The following is a 22,458-nucleotide window of genomic DNA, read 5'->3' as shown; positions in this document are numbered from 1 at the left end:
TGCAGGTGTCCCCAGTACAAGCACGTTTGAACCCTAGTGCTCATCTTTACCTTTATGACGTCCTCCCAGGTGAAAAATCACCCAAGGGGTCATTGCCACCTCCCACTATTTCAATGTTTGGGGTTGTGGAAATGATTTACCGACGTCTCAGTGCATAGTAACGTTTAATCAGGGGCCAACTTTCTCAAGGACAAATCTTTTCTCCCATCAGTTTCTCAGCAGAAGAGGCCAACAGCATCTGAGGATCCCTGTGCTGGATTCCTGGCAGTTCCCTCCCTCCCCAGGGTGAACAGTCCTTTTGTGTAAGGATTTACTTACCTTCCTGGCCTGCGTGTTTGACATTCCGAACAAAGTCTCTGGGGAAGTAAACTTTATGTTTGAACTATGTTTATGTTAAGCCTTATCTATTCAAAAATCATTATGTATAGCTGATTATAAAATAATTACTTATAGAAAATGTGAACAAATATAGAAATGTTTTCAGCGGAACATAAGTCACTCTAAATCTCTCAACCCAGAAATACTGCTGTCACCATCTTGAGCATTTCAGTCTCATCTCTGGAATATATTTATATATATTCATGTCTTACAAAATTAGGGTCAAATTATATATACTGAGGAGGCAGCAAGCTTTAAAAATAAAATAACCCCTGGCTCACAGACTGAGGGAATAATACAATTTGAAGATGCGAGAGAAAAACAAGTATGTTGGCATCAGGGTTGTTTTTCAGATTAATCTGAGATGGTAGCATTGTGTCAGCGTCTTGTTTTTCTACAGTCCTGGATGTGCTGATGGACTTTTGGCACAATCATGCTGTGTAACAGACAACGCCACAATTTCAGTGGCTTGTAGCAACCAGTGTTCATTCTTCACGCACAGCTGTGCAGGTCACTGGGCGCAGCTGCACTGGCCTCTGAGTTGCAGGGTGGCCTCTGATGCGCCCCATGGGCTCTTCCTCCTTGGATCAGCAGCACCTGGATGTATTCTCATGGTCAAGGGCCCATTCTAGGCCTTTGCTCACACCTCACTGCTAATGCTCCATTGGCCAAAGCAGCAGTAACAGCATGGGGGAGCGCCCTTCATCCACAGCAGGCACGAGGGCAGGAGGAAATCATCCCAATGGCCACACGTGACACGAGATTGCTTTTCCATCCCCGTGAAGAGCTACAGATTTGGTGAGAGTTGTGGTAGCTGGTTTGGGCTTGGAAGGAGCTGCAGAGAGGGCCTGCTTTAGCACCAGATGGAGTTTCTCTTTCTTTCTGTCCTTGAAGACAGAACCAGCTCCTTTTTTTCTGTGTCAGTATCTCTGGCTCCTGCATAGAGGGGTTTGGCTCACCGAGAGAAAGAGACATTTGGTGTCAAATAGATTTATGTTCTGGAGGCCTTTTTCTTCCAGAGCAGCCTTACCTCATCAGAATGTGGAAGAGACCTGGCTTAAGAGGTCCCAGTATTGACGACAGCAGCCAATATTTTAGACAGATCTTTTCCCTGCCTCAGCAGTGGTGACTCCATCCTGATTTTATAAGATAGGAGCAGATCTGCAATTAAAGCCTGTAAATCACAAGTGGCTGGAGCAGACACCTCTGTTTCGATTCCTGGATAGGCTGTGGTCTCACATCGTCAGCAGTGCATGGCTGGGGCTCCAATGATCAGTCTCAGATGTCCTGAACTCACAGGGATCTGCTTCCATGGACCTCGTAGGCATGCTATGGCTGTGCCCTGGGCAGCCTTCTCTCTCACTATTCCTTGGCAGGAGAATGGGTGGTCATGGCCCAGTCCTGCCGCACTTCCACGCTCCTCCACGTCCTCTTCGTCTTCTGTCCTACACCCGGGGTGCACATCCCACCCTACAGTGCAGGGTTCCCGAGCACTCTATGGACAAGACTGGGTGTCCCAGGCTCACAGGAGCCCCAGCATGTCCCCTGTGATATATTGTGAACCCTGTTTCCTGGCACACAACTCCTGAAATCCTAGCAACTCCACAGCGATGTCTTTTTGTACACAAATGAATTGACTGCTGGCTGGCAGCCCCTAGGGAGCTTCAGGATGGGGCTGGTTACGAGAAATGCCTAGGCAGGATTAGAGGGTTAGGACTTTCAGCCGCACCCCACAACCCGGAGGGTGAGTTGATCACCAATCGCCAGTGGTTTAATCAGTCATGAAGCTTCAATAAAAACCCAAAGGACTGGATGCGAGGAGCTTTTGGATGGCTGAACATGAGGAGCTTCTTGGAGTGTGGTTCCATAGTAGCTTCGTGCTCCCTCTCCCACACCTCACCCTCCGCATCTCTTTGTTTGTATCCTTTGTAATCAACCACTAAAGGTAAGTTAAGTGTTTCTCTGAGTTCTGTGAGCTGCTCCAGGAAATTAATCAAAAGAGGAGCCATGGGAGCCCCAACTTGAAGCCAGTCAGTCAGGAGTTCTGGAGGCCTGGACTTGCTCCTGGTATCTAGCAGGGCTGGGAGGGAGGGAGTCTTGGGCCCGGAGCCCGGAGCCCTCACCGTCTGGGATCTGATTCTGTCTCCAGGTGAACAGTACTAGAATTGTCCCCAGCAGAACCGATTGCTTGTTTATTGTTGGGGAGAAATCCCCGCATATTTGGCCACAGAAGTCTTCCATGTTGATTGTTGTGAGGTGGGAGAGTAGAAAAAGCAATTTGGGTTTGTATGGGAGTGTTTCCTACTTTTACAGCCCCAAATAAGAGTGGGGGTTGTAGGGAAGAGGTGGGTGGAGCCCGCAGTAAGTTGCAGGGCTGTGTCCCCGCAGTGCTGGAGGGGACTGTGTGCACTTGTGCTGGGAAGGGATCCTGGCAAAGGAGCCAGCAGCAAAGGGTGACAGTTCGTACCTTTTACCCCACAGGGCAGGATGCTCTAAGCTTGTCTGGCAAACTGGCTAATCCTCCTGAACACTGAACCTCAGGATCTCCGCCACCCTCCCCTACAGCAGGCACTTGGTATCTGGTACACATGACGAGGCACCTGAAGACCTCATTCCTGGGGCATCCCCAGCCACCACGCCAGAGGTGCCAGGTGTGGCCAGCCTAGTGCAGCTGCCAGTGGAAAATAACAGCCCCACCACTGGCTGTACCTGGGTAAGACCCCAAGCAGTGAGCCCCTTATGAAACCCACACCCCATTTTCTTTTTTTTTTCCATTTTATTTTTATTTATTTATTAAAATATATATAAAATTACATTTTAGGTTCTGGGGTACATGTAAAGAACATGCAGGATTGTTGCATAGGTACATACATGGCAATGTGGTTTGCTGCCTCCATCCCCATCACCTACATCTGGCATTTCTCTCCATATTATCCCTCCCCAACTCCCTACCCCCGACTGTCCCTCCTCTACAGACCTCAATGTGTGATGCTCCCCTCCCTGTGTCCATGTGTTCTCATTGTTCAACACTCGCCTATGAGTGAGAACATGTGGTGTTTGATTTTCTGTTCTTGTGTCAGTTTGCTGAGAATGATGGTTTCCGGATTCATCCATGTCCCTACAAAGAACATGAACTCACCGTTTTTTATGGCTGCCTAGTATTACATGGTGATTATGTGCCACATTTTCCCTGTCCAGTCTATCGTCGATGGGCATTTGGGTTGGTTCCAAGTCTTTGCTATTGTAAACAGTGCTGCAATGCACGTATGCATATGTCCTTATAATAGAATGATTTATAATCCTTTGGATATATACTCAGTAATGGGATTGCTGGGTCAAATGGAATTTCTATTTCTAGATCCTTGAGGAACGGCCACACTGTCTTCCACAATGGTTGAACTAATTTACACTCCCACCAGCAGTGTAAAAGTGTTCCTATTTCTCCACATCCTCTCCAGCATCTGTTGTTTCCAGACTTTTTAATGATCGCCATTCTAACTGGCGTGAGATGGTATCTCAATGTGGTTTTGATTTGCATTTCTCTAATGACCAGTGATGATGAGCATTTTTTCATGTTTCTTGGCTTCATGTATGTCTTCTTTTGAAAGTGTCTGTTCATATCCTTTGCCCACTTTTGAATGGGTTTGTTTTTTTCTTGTAAATCTGTTTTAGTTCTTTGTAGATTCGTATATTAGCTCTTTGTCAAATGGGTAGATTGCAAAATTTTTTTCCCATTCTGTTGGTTGCTGGTTCACTCTACTGATTGTTTCTTTTGCTGTATAGAAGCTCTGGAGTTTAATTAGGTCCCATTTGTCTATTCTGGCTTTTGTTGCCAATGCTTTTGGTGTTTTAGTCATGAAGTCCTTGCCTATGCCTATGTCCTGAATGGTTTTGTCTAGGTTTTCTTCAGGGTTTTTATGGTGTTAGGTCTTATGTTTAAATCTTTAATCCATCTGGAGTTAATTTTAGTGTAAGTTGTCAGGAAGGGATCTAGTTTCAGCTTCCTGCATGTGGCTAGCCAGTTTTCCCAACACCATTTATTAAACAGGGAATCCTTTCCCCATTGCTTGTTTTTGTCAGGTTTGTCAAAGATCAGATTGTTGTAGATGTGTGACATTGTTTCCAAGGCCTCTGTTCTTCCTCCTCCTCCTCCTCCTTCTCCTCCTCCTCCTCCTCCTCCTTCTTCTTTGTCTTCTTCTTCTTCTCTTCCTCTTCCTCTCCTCCCTCCCTCCCTCCCTCCTTTCTTCCTTCCTTCCTTCCTTTCTTTCTTTCTTTCTTTCTTTCTTTCTTTCTTTCTTTCTTTCTTTCTTTCTTTCTTTTTCTTTCTTTCTCTTTCTTTCTTTCTTTTCTTCTTTCTTTCTTTCTTTTCTTCTTTCTTTTTTTGTATTTCTAGTAGAGAATGGGTTTTGCCATGTTAGGCAGACTGGTCTCAAACTCCTGACCTCAGGTTATCCAGCCGCCTCAACCTCCCAAAGTGCTGGGATTACAGGTATGTGCTGCCATGCCTGGCCAAAATTAAAACTTTTTGTGGCTTTAAAGACCCTGGTAAGAGGATGAAAAGACATGCTAAAAATGGAGAGAAAAATATTTGCAAACCACACATATGAAAAAGGCTTGTATCTAGAATACGTAAAGAATACTTGAAACTCAACAGTAAAACAATGACAAAACCAAACCAAAGAATCCAATTAGAAAATGCACAAAAGATACAAACTTTACATTTCACTGGAGAGGAGATACAGATGGCAAAGAAGCACATGAAAACATATTTAACGTCACTGCCATTAAGGAAATGCAAGTCTAAATCACAGTGAGATACTACATACCTATTAGAATGGCTAAAATAGGGGCTGGGCCTGGTGGCTCACATCTATCGTTCTAGCACTTTGGGAGACCAAGGCAGGTCAATCATATAGGTCAGGAGTTTGAGACCAGCCTGGCCAACATGGCAAAACCTTGTCTCTACTAAAATACAAAAAAGTTAGCCAGGTGTGGTGGCACATACCTGTAATTCCAGCTACTTGGGAGGCTGAGGCAGGAGAATCACTTCAAGGAGGGAGGCAGAGGTTGCAGTGAGCTGAGGTCACGCCACTATACTCCAGCCTGGGTAAGAGAGCAAAGAAAAACAAATAAATTTACAAAAATATAAGATTAGGCATAACATCAAATCTTGGCAAGGATGTTGAGAAACCGGAATTCTCATACATAGCTAGTGGAAATGTAAAATGGTATAACCACTCTGTAAAATAAGTTTCTTTAATAACTAGGCATGTACAACCAAGCATAATGGCTCATGCCTATAATCCCAGAACTTTGGGAGGCTGAGGCAGGCAGATTCTTTGAGGTCAGGACATGGCGAAACCCTGTCTCTACTAAAAATACAAAAATTAACTGGGCATGGTGGTAAGCACATGTAGTCCCAACTACCCGGGAGGCTGAGGCAGGAGAATCTCTTGAGCCTGAGAGGTGGAGGTTTCAGTGAGTTGAGATTGTGCCACTGTACTCCAGCCTGGGCAGCGCAGCCAGACTCCATCTCAATAAAAGAACGACAACAAATAGACGTGAACTAACAATACGACTAGTAGTGAAATGGAAAGTTATATTCACACACAAGCTTGTGCTGAACACTCACAGCGATTTTATTCATAATACCCAAACAGTGGAAACAATCCAAATGTCCTTCAAAGGGTGAAGGGCTGAACAAACTCTGGTTCATTCATAAAAGAAAATGCTACTCAGCAATGAAAACTATTGAAACATGCAGTAGCTTGGATGGATCTTAAGGGTATTATACTTAGTAAAAACAGCCAATTTGAATTTTTTTGACAGAGTCTCACTCTATCACCAAGCTGGAGTGCAGTGGTGAGATTTCAGCTCACTGCAACCTTTGCCTCCTCAGTTAAAGCGATTCTCCTGCCTCAGCCACCCGAGTAGCTGGGACTACAGGTATGCACCACCACACCCAGCTAGTTTTTGTATTTTTAGTAGAAACAGGGTTTCACCATGTTGGCCAGGATGGTCTCAATCTCTTGACCTCATGATCTGCCTGCCTCAGCCTCCCGAAGTGCTGGGATTACAGGCATGAGCCACCACGCATGGCCTGAAATGGCTTTTTAATATGGTATAAGCCTGTTTAAAAATATCCTCAAAATGACAAGACTATAGAGATGGTTATGGTTATAGGGATGGGTGGATGGGTGAGTCTGGATAAAATGGGTATGAGAAAGTTCCCCAGAGATGACAGAATGGCTTCATGTCTTGATCATGACATTACATAAATCTGTACATAGGGTAAAATCGCATACAAGTACACACACACACATGCACACACACACACACACACACACAGAGACACACACACACACTCACACAGACACACACACACTCACACATTAATGCAGGGTGAAAAAGGTGAACACTGAATAAGATTGTACTCCAGTTCACAGGAATGTAGTGGTGTGAATTTCTTGGTCCTTGGTTCTCATGTTGCACCAGAGTTATAAAAGACATCAGCACTGGAGGAAGTCAGGTGAGGGCTCAAAAACTCTTATTTCCTATTTTTGCAACTCCCTGTGGAGTCTGCACTTATTTTGAAATAAATACTTTTTTAAAAAGTCAGCACTGATGCTTGTTTTTCTCCTTTAATATAGATTTTCTTAAATTCTGTAGTTAGAGCTCATGCAGTTCTCCAAAATAACATCACTGAACTACAGCTAAATCGTGTGCTGTACTGGTTGGAGACAGAGTGGCATTTACATAAATCCAACATTTGTAGAGGCATAACCCTGATCAGATGGAGACATGTTGCCTTAAACATAACACAAGACCAAGAAAACACATTCTTATACACCACTCACGAATTCAGTTAAGGGCCAGAAACCTGAGCTAGATGAACATTTTCTAGATAATGTATGTGTGTGTGTGTGTGTGTGTGTGCGCGCGCACGTGTGCATATGAGTTACTGAGAGACAGAAAGAAAGATAAATCATTCTGATTTTCTGTTATTGCAAAGTTAGAAAAGGTTAAAGTTAAATTTGGTCATAAGAAATGAGAGAATGGATATTGTGTGAATCTTTGAATAACTGTCACAGGATATAGGCTACAAAGACACAGAACACACGAAAAAATGGATGACCCAAGTCAAAAGTACCAGTGGGCAAAGGAAACTTATATCCTGGATATTTTATGGTTACAATTACCTTTATAACCAGAGGCCAAAAGAAGGGACTAGAGGCCAGGCACGGTGGCTCACACCTGTAATCCCAGCACTTTGAGAGGCTGAGGCAGGTGCATCACCTGAGGTCAGGAGTTTGAGACCAGCCTGACCAACATGGTGAAACCCTGTTTCTACTAAAAATACAAAAATTAGCTGGGTGTAGTGGCAGGTGCCTCTGTAGGAGGTTTAGGCAGGAAAATTGCCAGAACCCGGGAGGTGGAGGTTGCAGTGAGCCAAGATCACCCCATTGCACTCCAGTCTGGGAGACAGAATGAGACTGTCTCACAAAAAAAGGGGGAGGGGGACTGGAAGCCTTAGGCCACTAGCCCAAAGAGACAAAGGAGGAGGGAGAGGGTGAGTTGAGGGTCTGGATGGAAATACCTTACCCTCCCTCCTTCCTGGCCCTGCCGGCTCATGCATGTGCCGATACCCAGTAGTGACTTTTTTCCCCAATTGCCTCCTTTTAGCACCTTCTTGATTTAAACAAAACCAGTATGACACCTTCTGACACTGTGGTTTCCTCAGCACCCTATCCGGAACTGCTTTCGTGAATTCTGTATTGTTCTGATGGTGTTGACCTCTCTGCCACCAGAGCCCAAGCTGCCTGTAGTAAAGTCTTCAGGCTCTAGACCTAGACTGCCTGGGTTCAAATCTCATTTTTTAAACTTACTTGCTGCATGACCTTGAGCAAAACCTACCTCTGTGTCTAAACTGCAGTTCCCCCGCTGGACAATGGAGTTAATTAGTGTTAATGTCCTCAGCTTTGTGAGGATGAAGCTGAGTTAATTATAATTAGCTATGGTAACGTCTGAAACTTTGGCTGCCTGTAGCTTGGGCACTATGGCCTTGGAAACCTGCACTTGAACCCACTCAGGATGTGGGGGTGCCAAGCATTTCCTTGCTCAGTGCTGGCTCTACAAGATCATGCATGTGTTTCAGCACTGGGACACATTGTCAGGGGAAGATGGCCCCAGGAGCTACCAGAAAATGTTGATGCACCCTTTTTATTGTGTTTCAGAAAGGGACCCTTCATTCTTCACCTTCTCCCGTAACTCTTTGTCCAGAGATAATTTAACAAAGTATAAAGGAGCATTATAGCTTTTGCTATAAAATTTAACTGCTACATTAGGAACTCACACATCATCATAAAACCACTGATGATGATGTTTGGGGTGGAAGTGTTCACAGATGGTCACTCAGCTCCCCAAAGGAAGTCCTCAGCTTCAGAGTTGAGGGGCATTTCACAAGACAAGCGTCAGCCTCACACCACTCTCTGCCAACTGGAAGGACTCGTTCATCTCCATGGCCACCTCACCAGCCTCTGGTGCTGACTTGGCAGAACTAATGAGAACAGTGAATGCCTGGCTACACAATTAGGACAAAATAAAACACCTGCTGAGGCTTAAGTAAACGTCCATTTCGTTTTCACAGAAAACCTAGAAACGATTGGAGAGGGAGGCTTGAGGTCAGGGCAGCCCCTCTCACCTGCTCCAGTTGACCAAAGAGGACCAACAGGTTTCAGCTGATGGAAGCTAAATATTCTCAATAAACACCTTCTCCTTGGTAGTTTCAACATTTCTCCTTAGTTTTTTTTTTTTTAAGTTGTGGTGAAAAACACATACAATAAAATTTACCATTTTGGCTGGCCACAGTGGCTTACGCCTGTAATCCTAGTACTTGGGAGGGTGAGGCTAGCAGATTGCTTGAGGTCAGGATTTCAAAACCAACCTGGTCAACGTAGTGAAACCCCCTCTGTACTAACAATACAAAAAAAGTAGCCAAACATGGTGATGTGTGCCTGTAATCCCAACTGCTTGGGAGGCTGAGGCAGGAGAATTGCTTGAACCTGGGAGGCGGAGGTTGCAGTGAGCTGAGATCACGCCATTGCACTCCATCCTGGGTGACAGAACAATACTCCATCTCTAAAATAAAATAAGATTTACCATTTTGACTGTTTCAAGTGTACAGTTCAGTAGCGTTAAGCACATTCACAATGTTGTGCAGCCATCCCTGCCATCTGTCTCCAGGACTCATTTCATCCTGCACAGCAGGAACTGTGTACCCATCCCCTCTCCATTGCACAGCCCCCGGCAACCACCATCTTACTTTCTGTCTGTGAATCTGATGACTCTAAGCACCTCATATAAGTGGAATAATGCGGTATTTGTTTGAGACCTCAGTCATGTCGGGGTCACCACCTGAGACATTGATCACCACCTGTGGAGTTCTGTCCCGCACACCCTGACTTCACGACAGGATGAATGAATGCACTCTCACACACTAGAATACAGTGAATCTGAGTGGGGTAGGGATGGTTGTCAGCCATTTTCAGAGGGTGATTGCAGCTAACCTAGTATGACTCCCTGTCCTCCTCATATTTATTTAGTATAGATTTGATAACACAGGTTCTAAGTCAACATGCTGTGGTTAATTAACATGGTTAAAAGAGTGGTTTTATGAATGATGAAAGGTCTTCATTCGGGGCCCAGAATAAACACTATTAACGGGTAATTTCCCTTCGACCTCCCTCTGAGAGGGTCATCCAGCTCAAAGTTTACATGAGCAAACAAATTAGGGTAGGGACAAAGGAATGAGGAGAAAACAGACTTAACTGGGAAGTTTTTTGTTATCCTAATCTTTTACCCTATGACTTAAAATTCTAACATAATAAACTGGCCACTTTCAGCTCATCTCATTAAAACCTTCCGGCCTTCCAAAAGGTTTGAGACTATAATCTTCTAACTTTCCATAATATTTCCCCATTATTTTGCCAGCCATCCCGAGTGATTCCCAACATTTGTTCTTTTGTGATTAGCTCATTTCACTTAGTAGAAATGTTGTCCCCAAGGTTCATCCACGTTGCAGCATGAGTCAGAATCTCTTCGCTTTTTGTTTTTTTGAGACAACGTCTTGGTCTGTTGCCCAGGCTGGAGTGCAGTGGTGCAATCTGGACCCACTGCAACCTCCACCTCCTGGACTCAGATGATTCCCATGCTTCAGCCTCCTGAGTAGCTGGGTTCACCGGGGTATGCTCCCACCACACCCAGCTAATTTTTATATTTTTAGTAGTGACCAGGTTTTACCATGTTGGCCAGTCTGGCCTCAAGCGATCGGCCTGCCTCAGCCTCCCAAAGGGTTGGGATTACAAGTGTGAGCCACTGCACCCAGCCAGAATCTCCTTTCTTTCTAAGGCTGAATAATGATATATTGTATGAATATGTCCCATTTTGTTTATCCGCTTGTCTGTGGATGGACACTTGGCTTGCTTTCACCTTTGGGTGAATGTGAACAGTACTGCTGTGAATGAGGTGTACAAATATCACTTCAAGACCCTGCTTTCTTCGGCATACATACTTAAAAGTGGAATTTTTGGATCATACGGTAATTCTATTTTTAATTTTTTGAGGCACTGCCATACTGTTTTACATAGCGGCTCCACCATTTTACATTCCTACCAACAGTGCGCAAGTCTTCTGATTTTTCCACATCCTCACCAACACTTATTTTCTGTTTTTTTTTCTTTTTGATAGCCATCCTAATGGTGCGAGCTGCCCCTGTATATTGTAAGTAGGAGTAACTACTGCCATTGCCATTTCTCAAACGTAGTCATGTTAGTGCATAAGGCAAGACCTGGGGGAGCAGCATGATGAGACCCTGAGCATCTCCCTGGCTCCTCCCACGTGCCTGGGATCATCTGCTTCCTCCTGTCTCCCCTCGATACTGTCTGCTTCCAGAGGGCAGGATGCATCTTTGCATGTCTTCATTCTGAGCTTCTAAGAAGAAACATCCAATACATGAACTGATCACATGACAGGGATTTGTTCTTCCTTTCTTTTTTTTTCCTGCCTTTTGCCTACCTCTCAGGAAGCTGAACTGCCTTCTCTTTGCCCAAGTAAAGCCTCTGGGACAGGGGACAGTGGCTCAGAAACAGCCAGGCAGTTTCCATGGACTTCTTCCTCCCATTTATTTCTTTAGCCTTCATCAGTCAGTGTGGACAAGAGGCTAGCAAGACCATTCATTTTCCTTTTTTATTTTTAGAGACATGGCTCCCAGCAGTGTGCCCTCTGTCGCCCAAGCTGGAGTACAGTGGGGCAATCATAGCTCATTGTAGCCTAAAACTCCTGAGCTCAACCGATCCTCCTGACTCAGCCTCTCAAGTAGCTGGGACTACAGGTGTGAGCCGCTGCACCTGGCCCAGAACCATTCTTGATATTTGCACAATGGAGGGGAAACAGCGGCTGCTTACTCAGAATGTCAGTGTGTCGGCACCACGAGCTTCACAGCCCATGTGCACTGTCCCTCACCTGCTGGCCCACCTCCTGGGCATGGGACAGCAGCCCAGCCTGTGGCAACAAACTCCCCCGTTTCTCCCAGTTCCCTGTCTGCTGGGACAGGTAGCGTATGCACAGCTCTATGGCAAAGGCATCAGCCTCTCCTGCAGGTCCCCTGCCAGGTGCTTCCCGGAGGTAGGGAGAAGCCCAGGAGGGCTCCAAGCTCATTCTCCAAGGTGAGCTTGTCCTTCTCCCCACTTTGCATCCATCTGTCCTTCCTAACAGCTGGCCAGACACAGAAGCAAAAAGCAACGTACATAAACTCAAACCAGTTCCCACAGTTGCATGAAATCAAATTCCTATAATGAATCCCTCATTCTATATCAACTCATCAGTTCAGCTTTGATTGAGCCTTCGCAGACACAGAACCACTCGTCAGGACTGAGGATGTGGGAAAGCTGGAATGGATCCTCCAGTTAGAGTCTGAGGGTGAGATTCAGGGAGCAAACTGTGAATCACGGGAGGACAGGGCTCACAGAGGCCATGGGAGGTGGCCCAGGGACCAGAAAAGCCACGTGGGCCAGAGACAGGAGAACCGCCAGGCACGTGGCCAGGAGTGGGAGGATGAGCTTGGTGAGGAGACAGGGTGACAAGGTCAGGGGACAGCCAGGAGGGTGAGTGTCAGGGAATCCATAGCCTCTACCCTGCACCTGCATGGGAGAAGCAGGTGAAGCTCCAAGAGCACCAACCTCTTCTTTCCTGAGTGGTCAGAGCTCCATGGGTCTGCTACTGCAGTGACACGGGTGGCACTTTGTCCTTTGCAGGCACTTTTCAGTACTGTGTCTCTGTCTCCCTGGAGGCAGTGGATGAGCGTGTAGGCACTGGAGTTGACAGGCCTGGGTATGTGCACGTCCCTGCTGTACCATGACCAGCCATGGGATATATAGCAAGTTATTTAACCCTTTGTGTCTCAGTTTCCCCATCTGTAAGTAAGGATGTCTACCTTATGTGGTTGTTGGGGATTTTATGCATGCAAAACATCTAGCACATGCCGGATGCACAGTGACTACTCGGAAAGGGGGATTTCGCTTCGGAACTCAAATGGGCTCCTTCTGGGTGGCTCTGCACTGGGAGTGAGGTCCTCCTCCAGCGCCAGCCAGGGGAGTCTTCCAGCTGTCGTCTGCTCAGGCTCTGTCTCCTGCATGCAACTTTCTTCCATTGGTTTCTCCAGGGGTTGTCTTAATGGCTTCTGTGCTTTCTCACCAAGGGTGTTTTGGCCCTTTCTTAAGAGCAGGGCTGAGTCACCCTCCTCTGTGTTTCTCCTAAGTCTGTGGGTGCTGCCACCCTAGGGTGGGAGTGCCATGTGACCAGATCAGTCTCTTCCTTCAGGGCACACTGCTGGGAGCTGCCACCCATCAGGGCAGCCTCTGGGGACCTGTTTTCTAGATTGCATTTCAGATAAAAATGATATTGATAATCATTAGCGGAAAATGTATGCTTATCTTGCCTAAGACGTGTCTGTAATTTTTGTAAGAAGAACATAGCAACAAAGATTTTCACATTGATTTCTGTGTTTCTCTATTCTGTTAGGCTGGCAATCTGCTGAGAACCTCAGATTCACAAGAGGCTCACGGGAGGGGAAAGCAGATTTAGGCCCCTTCAAAGAGTTTCCTGGATCATCTGTGAAAACATTTTTAAGACTATGGCACTATAGATGTGGCTACAGACAGATGTACTAGTTGTTATTTCTTTTCTTTTTTCTTTTTCGCTCTGTTGCCAGGCTGGAGTGCAGTGGCACAATCTCAGCTCACTGCAACCTCTACCTCCCGGGTTCAAGCAATTCTCCTGCCTCAGCCTCCCAAGTAGCTGGGACTACAGGTGCATGCCATGATGCCCAGCTAATTTTTGTATTTTTTAGTAGAGATGGGGTTTCACCTTGTTGGCAGGATGGTCTCGATCTCTTGACCTCGTGATCCACCCACCTCTGCCTCTCCAAGTACTGGGATTACAGGTGTGAGTCACTGCATCCAGCCTGCATCATGGTTTTTAATATACCAGCTGAAGGCATGAAATAAAGCATTGTGGCAGTTAATGTCACAGGTCAACTTGCCTGGATTGAGGGATACCCAGCTGGCCTGCAGAGCAGTATTTCTGGGGGTGTGTGAGGGTTTTCTGTTTTTATGTGTGTGTGTGTAATATTTTTATTTTTAAATTTTTATTTCTTTTTAAATTTTAAATTTTAATTTTTCTCTATTTCTTGCATTTTCAGTGAGGGTGTTTCTGAAAGGGATTGGAGTTTGAATCCATTGAGTAAAGATCATCCTTTTCAATGTGGGGGACAGCATATCCCATCCGCTGAGAACCCAGACAAAACAGAAAAAGGAGGAGGTAAGGGGGATTCTCTCTCTCTCTCTCTTTTTTGGATCTGGGCCTTGCATTTTCTCCAGCCCTTGGACCTCTGCATTCCGGTGCTCAGGCCTTTGGACTCCAGAACTTACACACCATAAGCTCCCCAGTTCTCAAGCCTTTTTACTCAGGCTGCATGACACCCCTGGCTTTCCCGGGCCTCCAGCCTGCAGACAGCCAGTCCCGGGACTTCCCAGCCTTCATAATCACATGAGCCAGTTCCTATAATAGATCACTCCCTCCTTCCCCCACTACCTTTTTTTTTCCTGTGAGAGGGCATCTGTTGCCCAGGCTGGAGTGCAGTAGCACGATCTCAGCTCACTGCAACCTCTGCCTCCCGGGTTCAAGTGGTTCTCCTGCCTCAGCCTCCCAAGTAGCTGAAACTACTGGCATGTGCCACCACACTGGCTAATTTTTGTATTTTTAGTAGAGATGAGGTTTTGCCACATTGGCCAGGCTGGTCTTAAACTTCTGACCTCAAGTGACCTGTCTGTCCCAGCCTCCCAAAGTACTGGGATCACAGGTGTGAGCCACCATGTCCAGCCCCTAAATTTGCTCTTATTTGCCTCTGTCTATTGAGTCTGTTTCTCTGAAGTTGAGTCATAGGAAGCAAAATACTTGCTCGTAAAGGAGAGATGAGGTCCAACGTATTTTAGAAGTTTTCCTTCCCTTTTTCTTACACTTAAGGCAGGATGAAAAAAAGGAAAAACTAAACAATCAAAAATTCAACCGATCAAATTATTCAGTCATACACCTTAAATACATGCAATGCAGAAAGCACAGCCAGGTTAACATTTTGTGAAACAAATTTAAAAGCTTCCATAAAAGCTTCTAAAGAGACACTCTCTGAGAGTGACTGTCTCGTAGAGCAGGGGAATCGGAAAAGAACCCACCTCTGAGTGTGGCGCCCTGAGCCCTCTGACAGTCATCAGCCCCGACCAGGTCTGTCTCAGCTCCTTCATGTGGTGTCAGAGGCCTCGCCTTCTCACACTGCAGGCTAACTCTGCCACATCCTGGTAAAAACAAGCCTGACCAAGGGATCATCATCTCTGTTAGTGTGTCCAAAGGTCTGCCTTAAAAGGAGCTTTTTATAAAGGATGAGAGAAATGCTCTGTTGCATGAAGGATTATTCCCAACTGAGGGGAAAACATCAAGAATGACTTCTGTCTGCGCTGGAGTTTGCAAAACTGCTTTATATTTGCATTGTTCCAGGTGCGTTGTCTAGCAACAACGTATGTGTGATCCTGTCACAGATACTCCTGCCTGCGGGCTCCAGGATAGCCTGGGCGATGCAGCTCTGGGGGCTGGAGCAAGGGGTGCTCACACCAGGTCCTCAGGTGCCAGGGCGTGTACCTGAGCCCATCTCTCAGGCCCACTCTTTGAACTTCTAAGCTCTTAACAAAGGTGGCGTTAGACTCTGCTTCCGTATATCCATGTATATATCCATATACCTCTACAGGGGAGGGAAGAGAGACAGTCTTTGCACAGTGGATTTTTTTCCCCCAATTCCCATTTAATTTTGGCTCCTGGGGCAATGTCATCTTTTCCATATGAAAAAAAAGCAGCAAGTTCAACCCAAAATAGAAATCTTAAGGACAAAAGCAAGAACAGGGAAAAAAGGAAATAGCAAAAGGAAGAGATGAGATGTTGCAAAGAAGGTGGGATGTGGCCCACCCCGTCTCCTCTGGGGAGTGGCTCAAACGTTTAGGTGGTGGCACACACCTTTCCACATAGGTCAGGGATGTTACTCCTTTTGGAGGGTAAGAAAAAGTGGAAATGGGAAGGGCATTTCTAGAAGCTAAGGGACCCAGGTAGGTCTCTCCCTCTTGATCTCCTTTTCTGATTAGGAGACAGGAAGGGATCCAAAATGTGACAGGCGGCCAGGCGTGGTGGCTCACGCCTGTAATCCCAGCACCTTGGCAGGCGGAGAGGGGGGTGGTTCACCTGAGGTCAGGAGTTCGAGACCAGACTGGCCAACATGGTGAAACTCCATCTCCATTATAAATACAAAAATTAGTCGGGCATGGTGGCACGCGTTTGTGGTCCCAGCTACTCAGGAAGCTGAGGGAGGGGAATCCCTTGGATCTGGGAGGCAGAGGTTTCAGTGAGCCAAAATTGTGCCATTGCACTCCAGCCTGGGCAATACAGCAAGACTCTGTCTCAAAAAAAAAAAAGTGTGAGAGGAGAAGAGTGGGAGAAGGAAAGATGCCACTTGATGAAGTGGGGCAGACTCCTCCATAGGAAGCTGAAAATGGGATAATCCTGTTACCACCTCCCCTGAAGCTGAGAAATGGAGCACAGAATACCTGGGAATTATGACTTTACAAGCCTGGCTTTCCCTCTCCAAAAACTGTTCTAGAATGGAAAATCCCATCCTCTTCCTTGCAGTAGCTTCTTTTTTAAATTTTTAATTAAAAAAAAAAAAAAGACACATGGTCTCACTATGTTGCCCAGGCTGGCTTCAAACATCTAAGCTTAAGCAATCCTCCAGCCTCAGCCTCCCCAAGTGCTGAGATTGTTGTCATGAGCCACCATGCCCGGCCCCTCGCAGTAGCTTCTACCTCTACACCATCTACATTCCCAATGCTGGCTACTATGTGGGCATAGGATGGTGCACATTATCTGGGTTTTCAGCACCCAGTTGGTTTTAAGTGGGATCTGAATGGGACCCAGCTTCCTGGAGAATTATTCTGAAAATAGAGGGAAATATTAACTGGGCAGATGGGAGGAGGGTGCTAGAAGGAAATGCATGGTTACCCAGATTCCCAGAAATCTAGGTTTCCTGGAGTGGAAAGTGAGAGAAGACATTCAACAGACAAATATTGATTGAGGACCTACTATGTGCCAGGCGCTGCTCTGGACCCTCCCTCTCCCCAGATGAACAAGGTAGAGGCAGCAAACATGACTACTGAGGGAGAAGATAGGGGCAGTCAAGGAATAAGGCTGAGGGAATTGAGATGCCTGAGGTGATGGGGGCTCTGCCTTAGGCCTCCCATTGGGCTTCCTCACTGCGTCCTCCTCCTCTTCTGTGGTAACATCCTGGACTGCTGATGTTCAGAGACGAAGTCATTCACGTTGTTCTGAGCCTCAGCGAACTCCATCTCGTTCATGCCTTCCCCTACACACCAGTGGTGGACAGCCTTCTGGCAGAACACAGTGGGGAACTGCTCTGAGATACCATGGAGAGCTCCTGGCGGGGGGGGGGGGATGTGCTGTTGCCGACAAGGTGACGGCCATCTTGTAGCCGTGAGGCAGGATGTCACATGGCTGCTGACGTTGTCAGCATCCATTCCATGAGGTAGCTCCTGGCTACTCTTGTTCTGCACATTGAGCGTCTGCTCATGGACCTCCTTCATGGACAGTTGGATATCCATGGAAGATGGCAGTCTGGTGGAGAAGTAGTCATGGTGGGGCAGCCATCATGTCCTTGGCATCAAAGACCCTCTGGGTGAGTTTGGGCATGGTGAGAGCCCTATGCTGCTGGCTTCCACAACTGGTGAGAGAGGCAGAGGGAGGCATGAAGAACTGGAGACGTGGGAAGGACACTTTGTTGGCTGCTAGCTTGCAGAGGTCTGTATTGAGCTGGTGAGGGAAGCAGAGGCAGGTGGTAACCCCACTCATGTTAGCTGAGACAGGTGTGTCAGGTCCCCATAGTTGTGTGTGGTCAGCTCAAGGGTGCAGAAGAAAATATAAGGAGACTTGATGTCTGTTTCGCAGGTCTCATCGGTGGATGGGTGAGGAGGGATCACTGCAGGGCTCAGCTACAGCGCCGGACACTTTGAGTGAGGGCTTTACCCTAGGGTTGTTCACGATACAGTCAGGATCCTCTTTTTGGATCTTGCTGTTGGGGAGGGTGCTCATTCCAGAGCCTGTGTCCTCACGCAGGGAGTGGGTCAGCTGGAAGCCCTGCAGGCAGTCACAGCTCTCGGCTTCCTTCTGCACATATCCGGGAATGGATCAACCAGCTCAGCCCTGCTGCATGCTGCTGCCTGCCTCAAACTGACTGAAAGTAGTCTGGTCTGCAGATCCGAGCAAAAGTGCTCACTACCCGGTGCGCTAGAAACCAGTGCTATGCACTGGGCTTTTGAGAAAAACGCTTTTTACTGCAGGTCGATCCACCAGGAGATAAGGGTCTAGCTCAAATCAGTCTCCCTGTGCTGGGCTTAATAAGGCTGCACGTTTGTTAGAAAAGGTTTGGGGAGTGGACAGGGGAGTCTGCAAAGTCCTTGGCGTGTGCATTTATCTCTTCATGCCTTTTTATGGGCCCCACGTGCAAATTCTGGGGGAGTCAGGATGAAACATGCAGAGAAAATTCAGGTTGTAGCATCACCACACTCATTCTGCACAGATTTCTGCGGGTCGTATTGGTTTCAACTGATTTCAGCCTTTCTGTTACCTTATAGGTGGAGGGAGTTTCAGCAAGCTGTTTCTTTTTTTATCTGCCATCCTGTAGGCTTAAGACTTTCTGTGAGTCACTGGTTTCTTTAACTCTTTGGGGCACGGTTTCAACAGCCTCTGAGCAAAGAGTCCACGATCCCAAGTTCTGGATTCATGGGGACAGTGGGAGGAACGTCCTTGTCTCCAGTGGCACACCAAGATGTGGTCCAATAAGGATCCTGGTCCCTGGGCAGGTACTGGTGAGGTCCACCCTGTGACCATCACTTGTCACTCCCCAGAAGTTGGCACTGATCTGACCACACGCTGTCCTGTCTGGATGTGCACAGTTTCCTCCATGGTTTACATTTATTTTAATTTTTTTGCTCACCTCAAGGATATATGGAGCAAGAAAATACATGATTTTTTTTTCTCTGCTAGTGTCAGGCTGAAGGTGCCCCAGAGGCTGGAGCAACAAGGTCCGAATGCGATGGTAGGAAGGTTCTGAGAGGGGCCATACTGCGATGTTGCAACAAGAAATGCCAGCCCAGAACCAGACTCACGCCACCATCTCCTCTCTAGCAGCGCGTCACAGACCGATGTGAGCAGCTTCTCCCTGGGGCCAGATTCAAGAAAACGCTTGGAATTTCATTAGAGCTGAGGAACCCACAGAACATTCTTGTAGCAGAGCTTCACGTAATAAAAGAGGGAAGGGTGAAGTGCAGTCTTCTGACTGTGCAATGGGTGTAAGGAAGACAGCAAAAAACGTCAGAAGGCGAGGGCAGCCGTCAACAAGGCAAAGCAACAGGCCCTGTCTCCTGACTCCGAAGGAGGAAAATCGTGACAGAGATGCAGAAAAGCTGGTGTCTGATTAAAAATTCCACAGAGTTGCCGCATTTGTAAAATAGGAACGCAGTCTTCTCTTTTACACATATTTTGGGAATTTGATTGCCCAGACAAAATTAGAGAACCGAAGTCATCAATACAAGCTTGAAGGAGCGGAGATGCAGCGAAGGCAGACAGAACACACAGGCAGAAATGGCAGCCTTGGTTTAAAGGAAACAAAATGAGCTAAGAAAATGCCTGTTAGTTGCCCAAAGATGCTTCCTGAATGATGTGCTTCCTGTGCCAGGGAAGGACAGGAAGTGAGGTCCCCATTCGTTCACTGAATAAACTCTTATGAAGAGTCAGAAGGCTTGGAGGTTTGGGAGGAGCAGAAAACATCAAACCCTGGGCTAAGGCCACTTGAGCTGACACTACAGGGAAAATCAGGAATTGGATGGGGAAGCAGAGAGGAGCCAACATGCTGGCATGTTGGTGGTGTGGTTAGGGACAGCACAAAAAGTGGCTGGGAAGGGCAGAGGGGTAAGGCTTGACTCCCAGGCCAGGAGTGTGGACTGTATCCATTAGACGCTAGGGATGATGGGAAAATCATCACGGAGCAGAAAAAATTACATTTACAGAGTGTTTTTCTTTTTTAAGAGTTTTTTTTTTTTTTTTTTTTTTTTAATGAGTTTTAAGATGCCTCTGTCTGTCTGACCAAAAGAGTTTCCCCACTAGGGTTCTTTCCCAGGCTCTCTTTCTTAGAGAGCTGGGTCATTTCCTTGCTGACTCTTTGGGTCTTTGTGATGTATAGACCAGGGAAAGGGGAGGGGTGGAGTGAGAAGTATCTCAGAGTCCAGAGCTGGGGACTGGGGGAGTCTGGAAAAAAAAGCGTAGGAGAAGCCCTAGTGGGAGTAGGGGACAGACAAGGAGGGTGTTTGAGAAATGTTTCTGTAGGCACAGTATCCCCTGCATAGGGCTAAAGAGGCGTAAAGAATGGGAGCGATTTTGAAGAATACAAGTAGACGCTGGGCTGCGTTTTTTCTGAATATCACATCAGCCTGAGATCAGCCCACCCACATGAATCATGGCTCCAAAGGGGTGACAGATTAATCTGACAGCAGAACTTACAGAGGATGATCAGAAAGAGTAGGGGAAATACAGGGATGATGAAAGGGTCATTGTCCTAGACTTGGACTTGGGGACTGGTTGACTGCAGAGGAGTGAAGGAGGAGGAAGAGCCCAGCTTTCAGTGCAGAGTGCTCGCACAGGGGGTGGGGGATGGGATTCAGCTTGGATGCCATCACCTATTCGTAGAGGTTGTCCAGATGTTGAAAAGCATTACCAGGCCAATCTGGGAAAATGTTGTGGCCAAATGGAGACCACTGCCATGAGCTGAGGAGGTAGCTCTGCGTTGATGGAACTTAGGGAATAATGGCATTGTCCATGGCGTCGATGGCATTGGGGACATCAGCATGGAAGCTGGGTTTCTGGAAAAGAGCGTGAGCTTGGATGACTGCAGCAATGCACACGGCTTTTGCTGTTTGTTTTTGTTTTGTTTGTTCTTTTTCTCCTCCATTGATGCATTTTATTTTTATTTTATTTTATTATTATTATTTTTTTAATTGCATTTTAGGTTTTGGGGTACATGTGCAGAACATGCAAGATAGTTGCATAGGTACACACATGGCAGTGTGTTCTGCTGCCTTTCTCCCCTTCACCCACATTTGGCATTTCTCCCCAGGCTATCCCTCCCCAGCTCCCGCCCCCCGCCGCTGTCCCTCCCCTATTCCCCCCAATAGACCCCAGTGTGTAGTACTCCCTTCCCTGTGTCCATGTGTTCTCATTGTTCATCACCCGCCTATGAGTGAGAAAGAACAGAAAATGAAATACTGCATTGATGCATTTTAAAGTTCCCAGGTGTGTACGCCAGTACCAACGGGAACGAAGCATTGCAGTGTAGCAGGCTCATCTATTTACAGAAAACCTTGGGTGCCTTCTAAAGAGGAGGTTGTAGGCTGACTCTCAGAAATGGCATATAACCAAATGGACAGCTGACGGCTAAGTTTTTTTTTTTTTTGAGATGGAATCCCACTCTGTTTCACCCAGGCTGGAGTGCAATGGCACAATCTCAGTTCACCAAAACCTCTGCCTCCTGGGTTCAAGCAATTCTCCTGCCTCAGCCTCCCGAGTCGCTGAGATTACAGGCACACGTCACCATATCCAGCTAACTTTTGTATTTTTAGTAGAGTCGAGGTTTTGCCATGTTGGCCAGGCTGGTCTCAAACTCCTGACCTCAGGTGATCTGCCCACCTCTGCCTCCCAAAGTGCTGGGATTACAGGCGTGAGCCACTGTGCCCAGCCAACATCTAAGTATTTATCCTGGATAGCTTTCCTCCCTGTGCTCTGCACTGAAGTGTCCTCTGAAGTTTTTCTAAGTGTAGACGAAGATTGTATGGTACATTTTACAAAGTGTTACTCAATTGTGAGTATAAAGAGCAATCATTTAACTCTCAGAGTTGCTCAAACAACAAAGGCATCTCCCCTCTGAACTGTGAGCTCCACCAGGGCTAGGACCTCTGCTAGATCCCGAGGCCCCGGAAGAGTCTGTGGTACGCTAGGCAGCACCTGATTGCTAGCTGCAGAAATGATTCAGTGGCTTTTTTTGTTTTCACTTTCCTCTGCTCAAGGAGCCCAAAGTTATAGGTATTTATTAGTATTTAAGTACATTGCTCTCAATAGAGGTCTACCTGGGCTGTGGGCCAGAGCAAATTTTATTACTTTTGTGGCAAATACATTTTCTAATTCAAATTAGCAATTTTTTAAATATTATTAACCTAGATTTAATAATTGTTTGAAGGGGTTTTAAAGTAAAATTTACATGCCATAAAATACACAAATCTTTTTGCTTTAATTGTATTTTGGGCTCTGGTGTACATGTGCACATCCTGCACCCTACAGGATTGTTGCATAGGTACATACATGCCACGG

The 22,458-nt window shown here is 46.6% G+C and overlaps 1 protein-coding gene across 13 annotated transcripts in view; it reads left to right on the top strand.

The window, feature by feature from the left end:
* LOC103793584 (uncharacterized) overlaps positions 1 to 22,458 on the top strand; it is an 85,842-nt gene that overhangs the window by 24,881 nt on the left and 38,503 nt on the right. For 5 of the 13 annotated variants that reach the window (XR_013536574.1, XM_078375954.1, XM_078375955.1 and 2 more), the window contains one exon: positions 14,135 to 14,253. Coding sequence is in view for 5 of the 13 variants with exons in the window: in XM_078375954.1 (XP_078232080.1) it covers positions 14,135 to 14,253 (119 nt within the window). In the remaining 8 variants the exon portion in view is untranslated. Of the gene's footprint in view, positions 1 to 211; positions 3,092 to 14,134; positions 14,254 to 19,086; positions 21,155 to 22,458 lie in introns of those variants that run through there. The other 8 variants (XR_008482364.2, XR_008482367.2, XR_013536576.1 and 5 more) reach the window with 7 other exon arrangements.

The sequence above is a fragment of the Callithrix jacchus genome, chromosome 6 (genome assembly GCF_049354715.1).
Source record: "Callithrix jacchus isolate 240 chromosome 6, calJac240_pri, whole genome shotgun sequence".
In the NCBI taxonomy this organism is placed as follows: Eukaryota; Metazoa; Chordata; class Mammalia; order Primates; family Cebidae; genus Callithrix; species Callithrix jacchus.
Note: the sequence above shows the minus strand (reverse complement) of the source record. Positions and strands in the feature narration are given on the sequence as shown.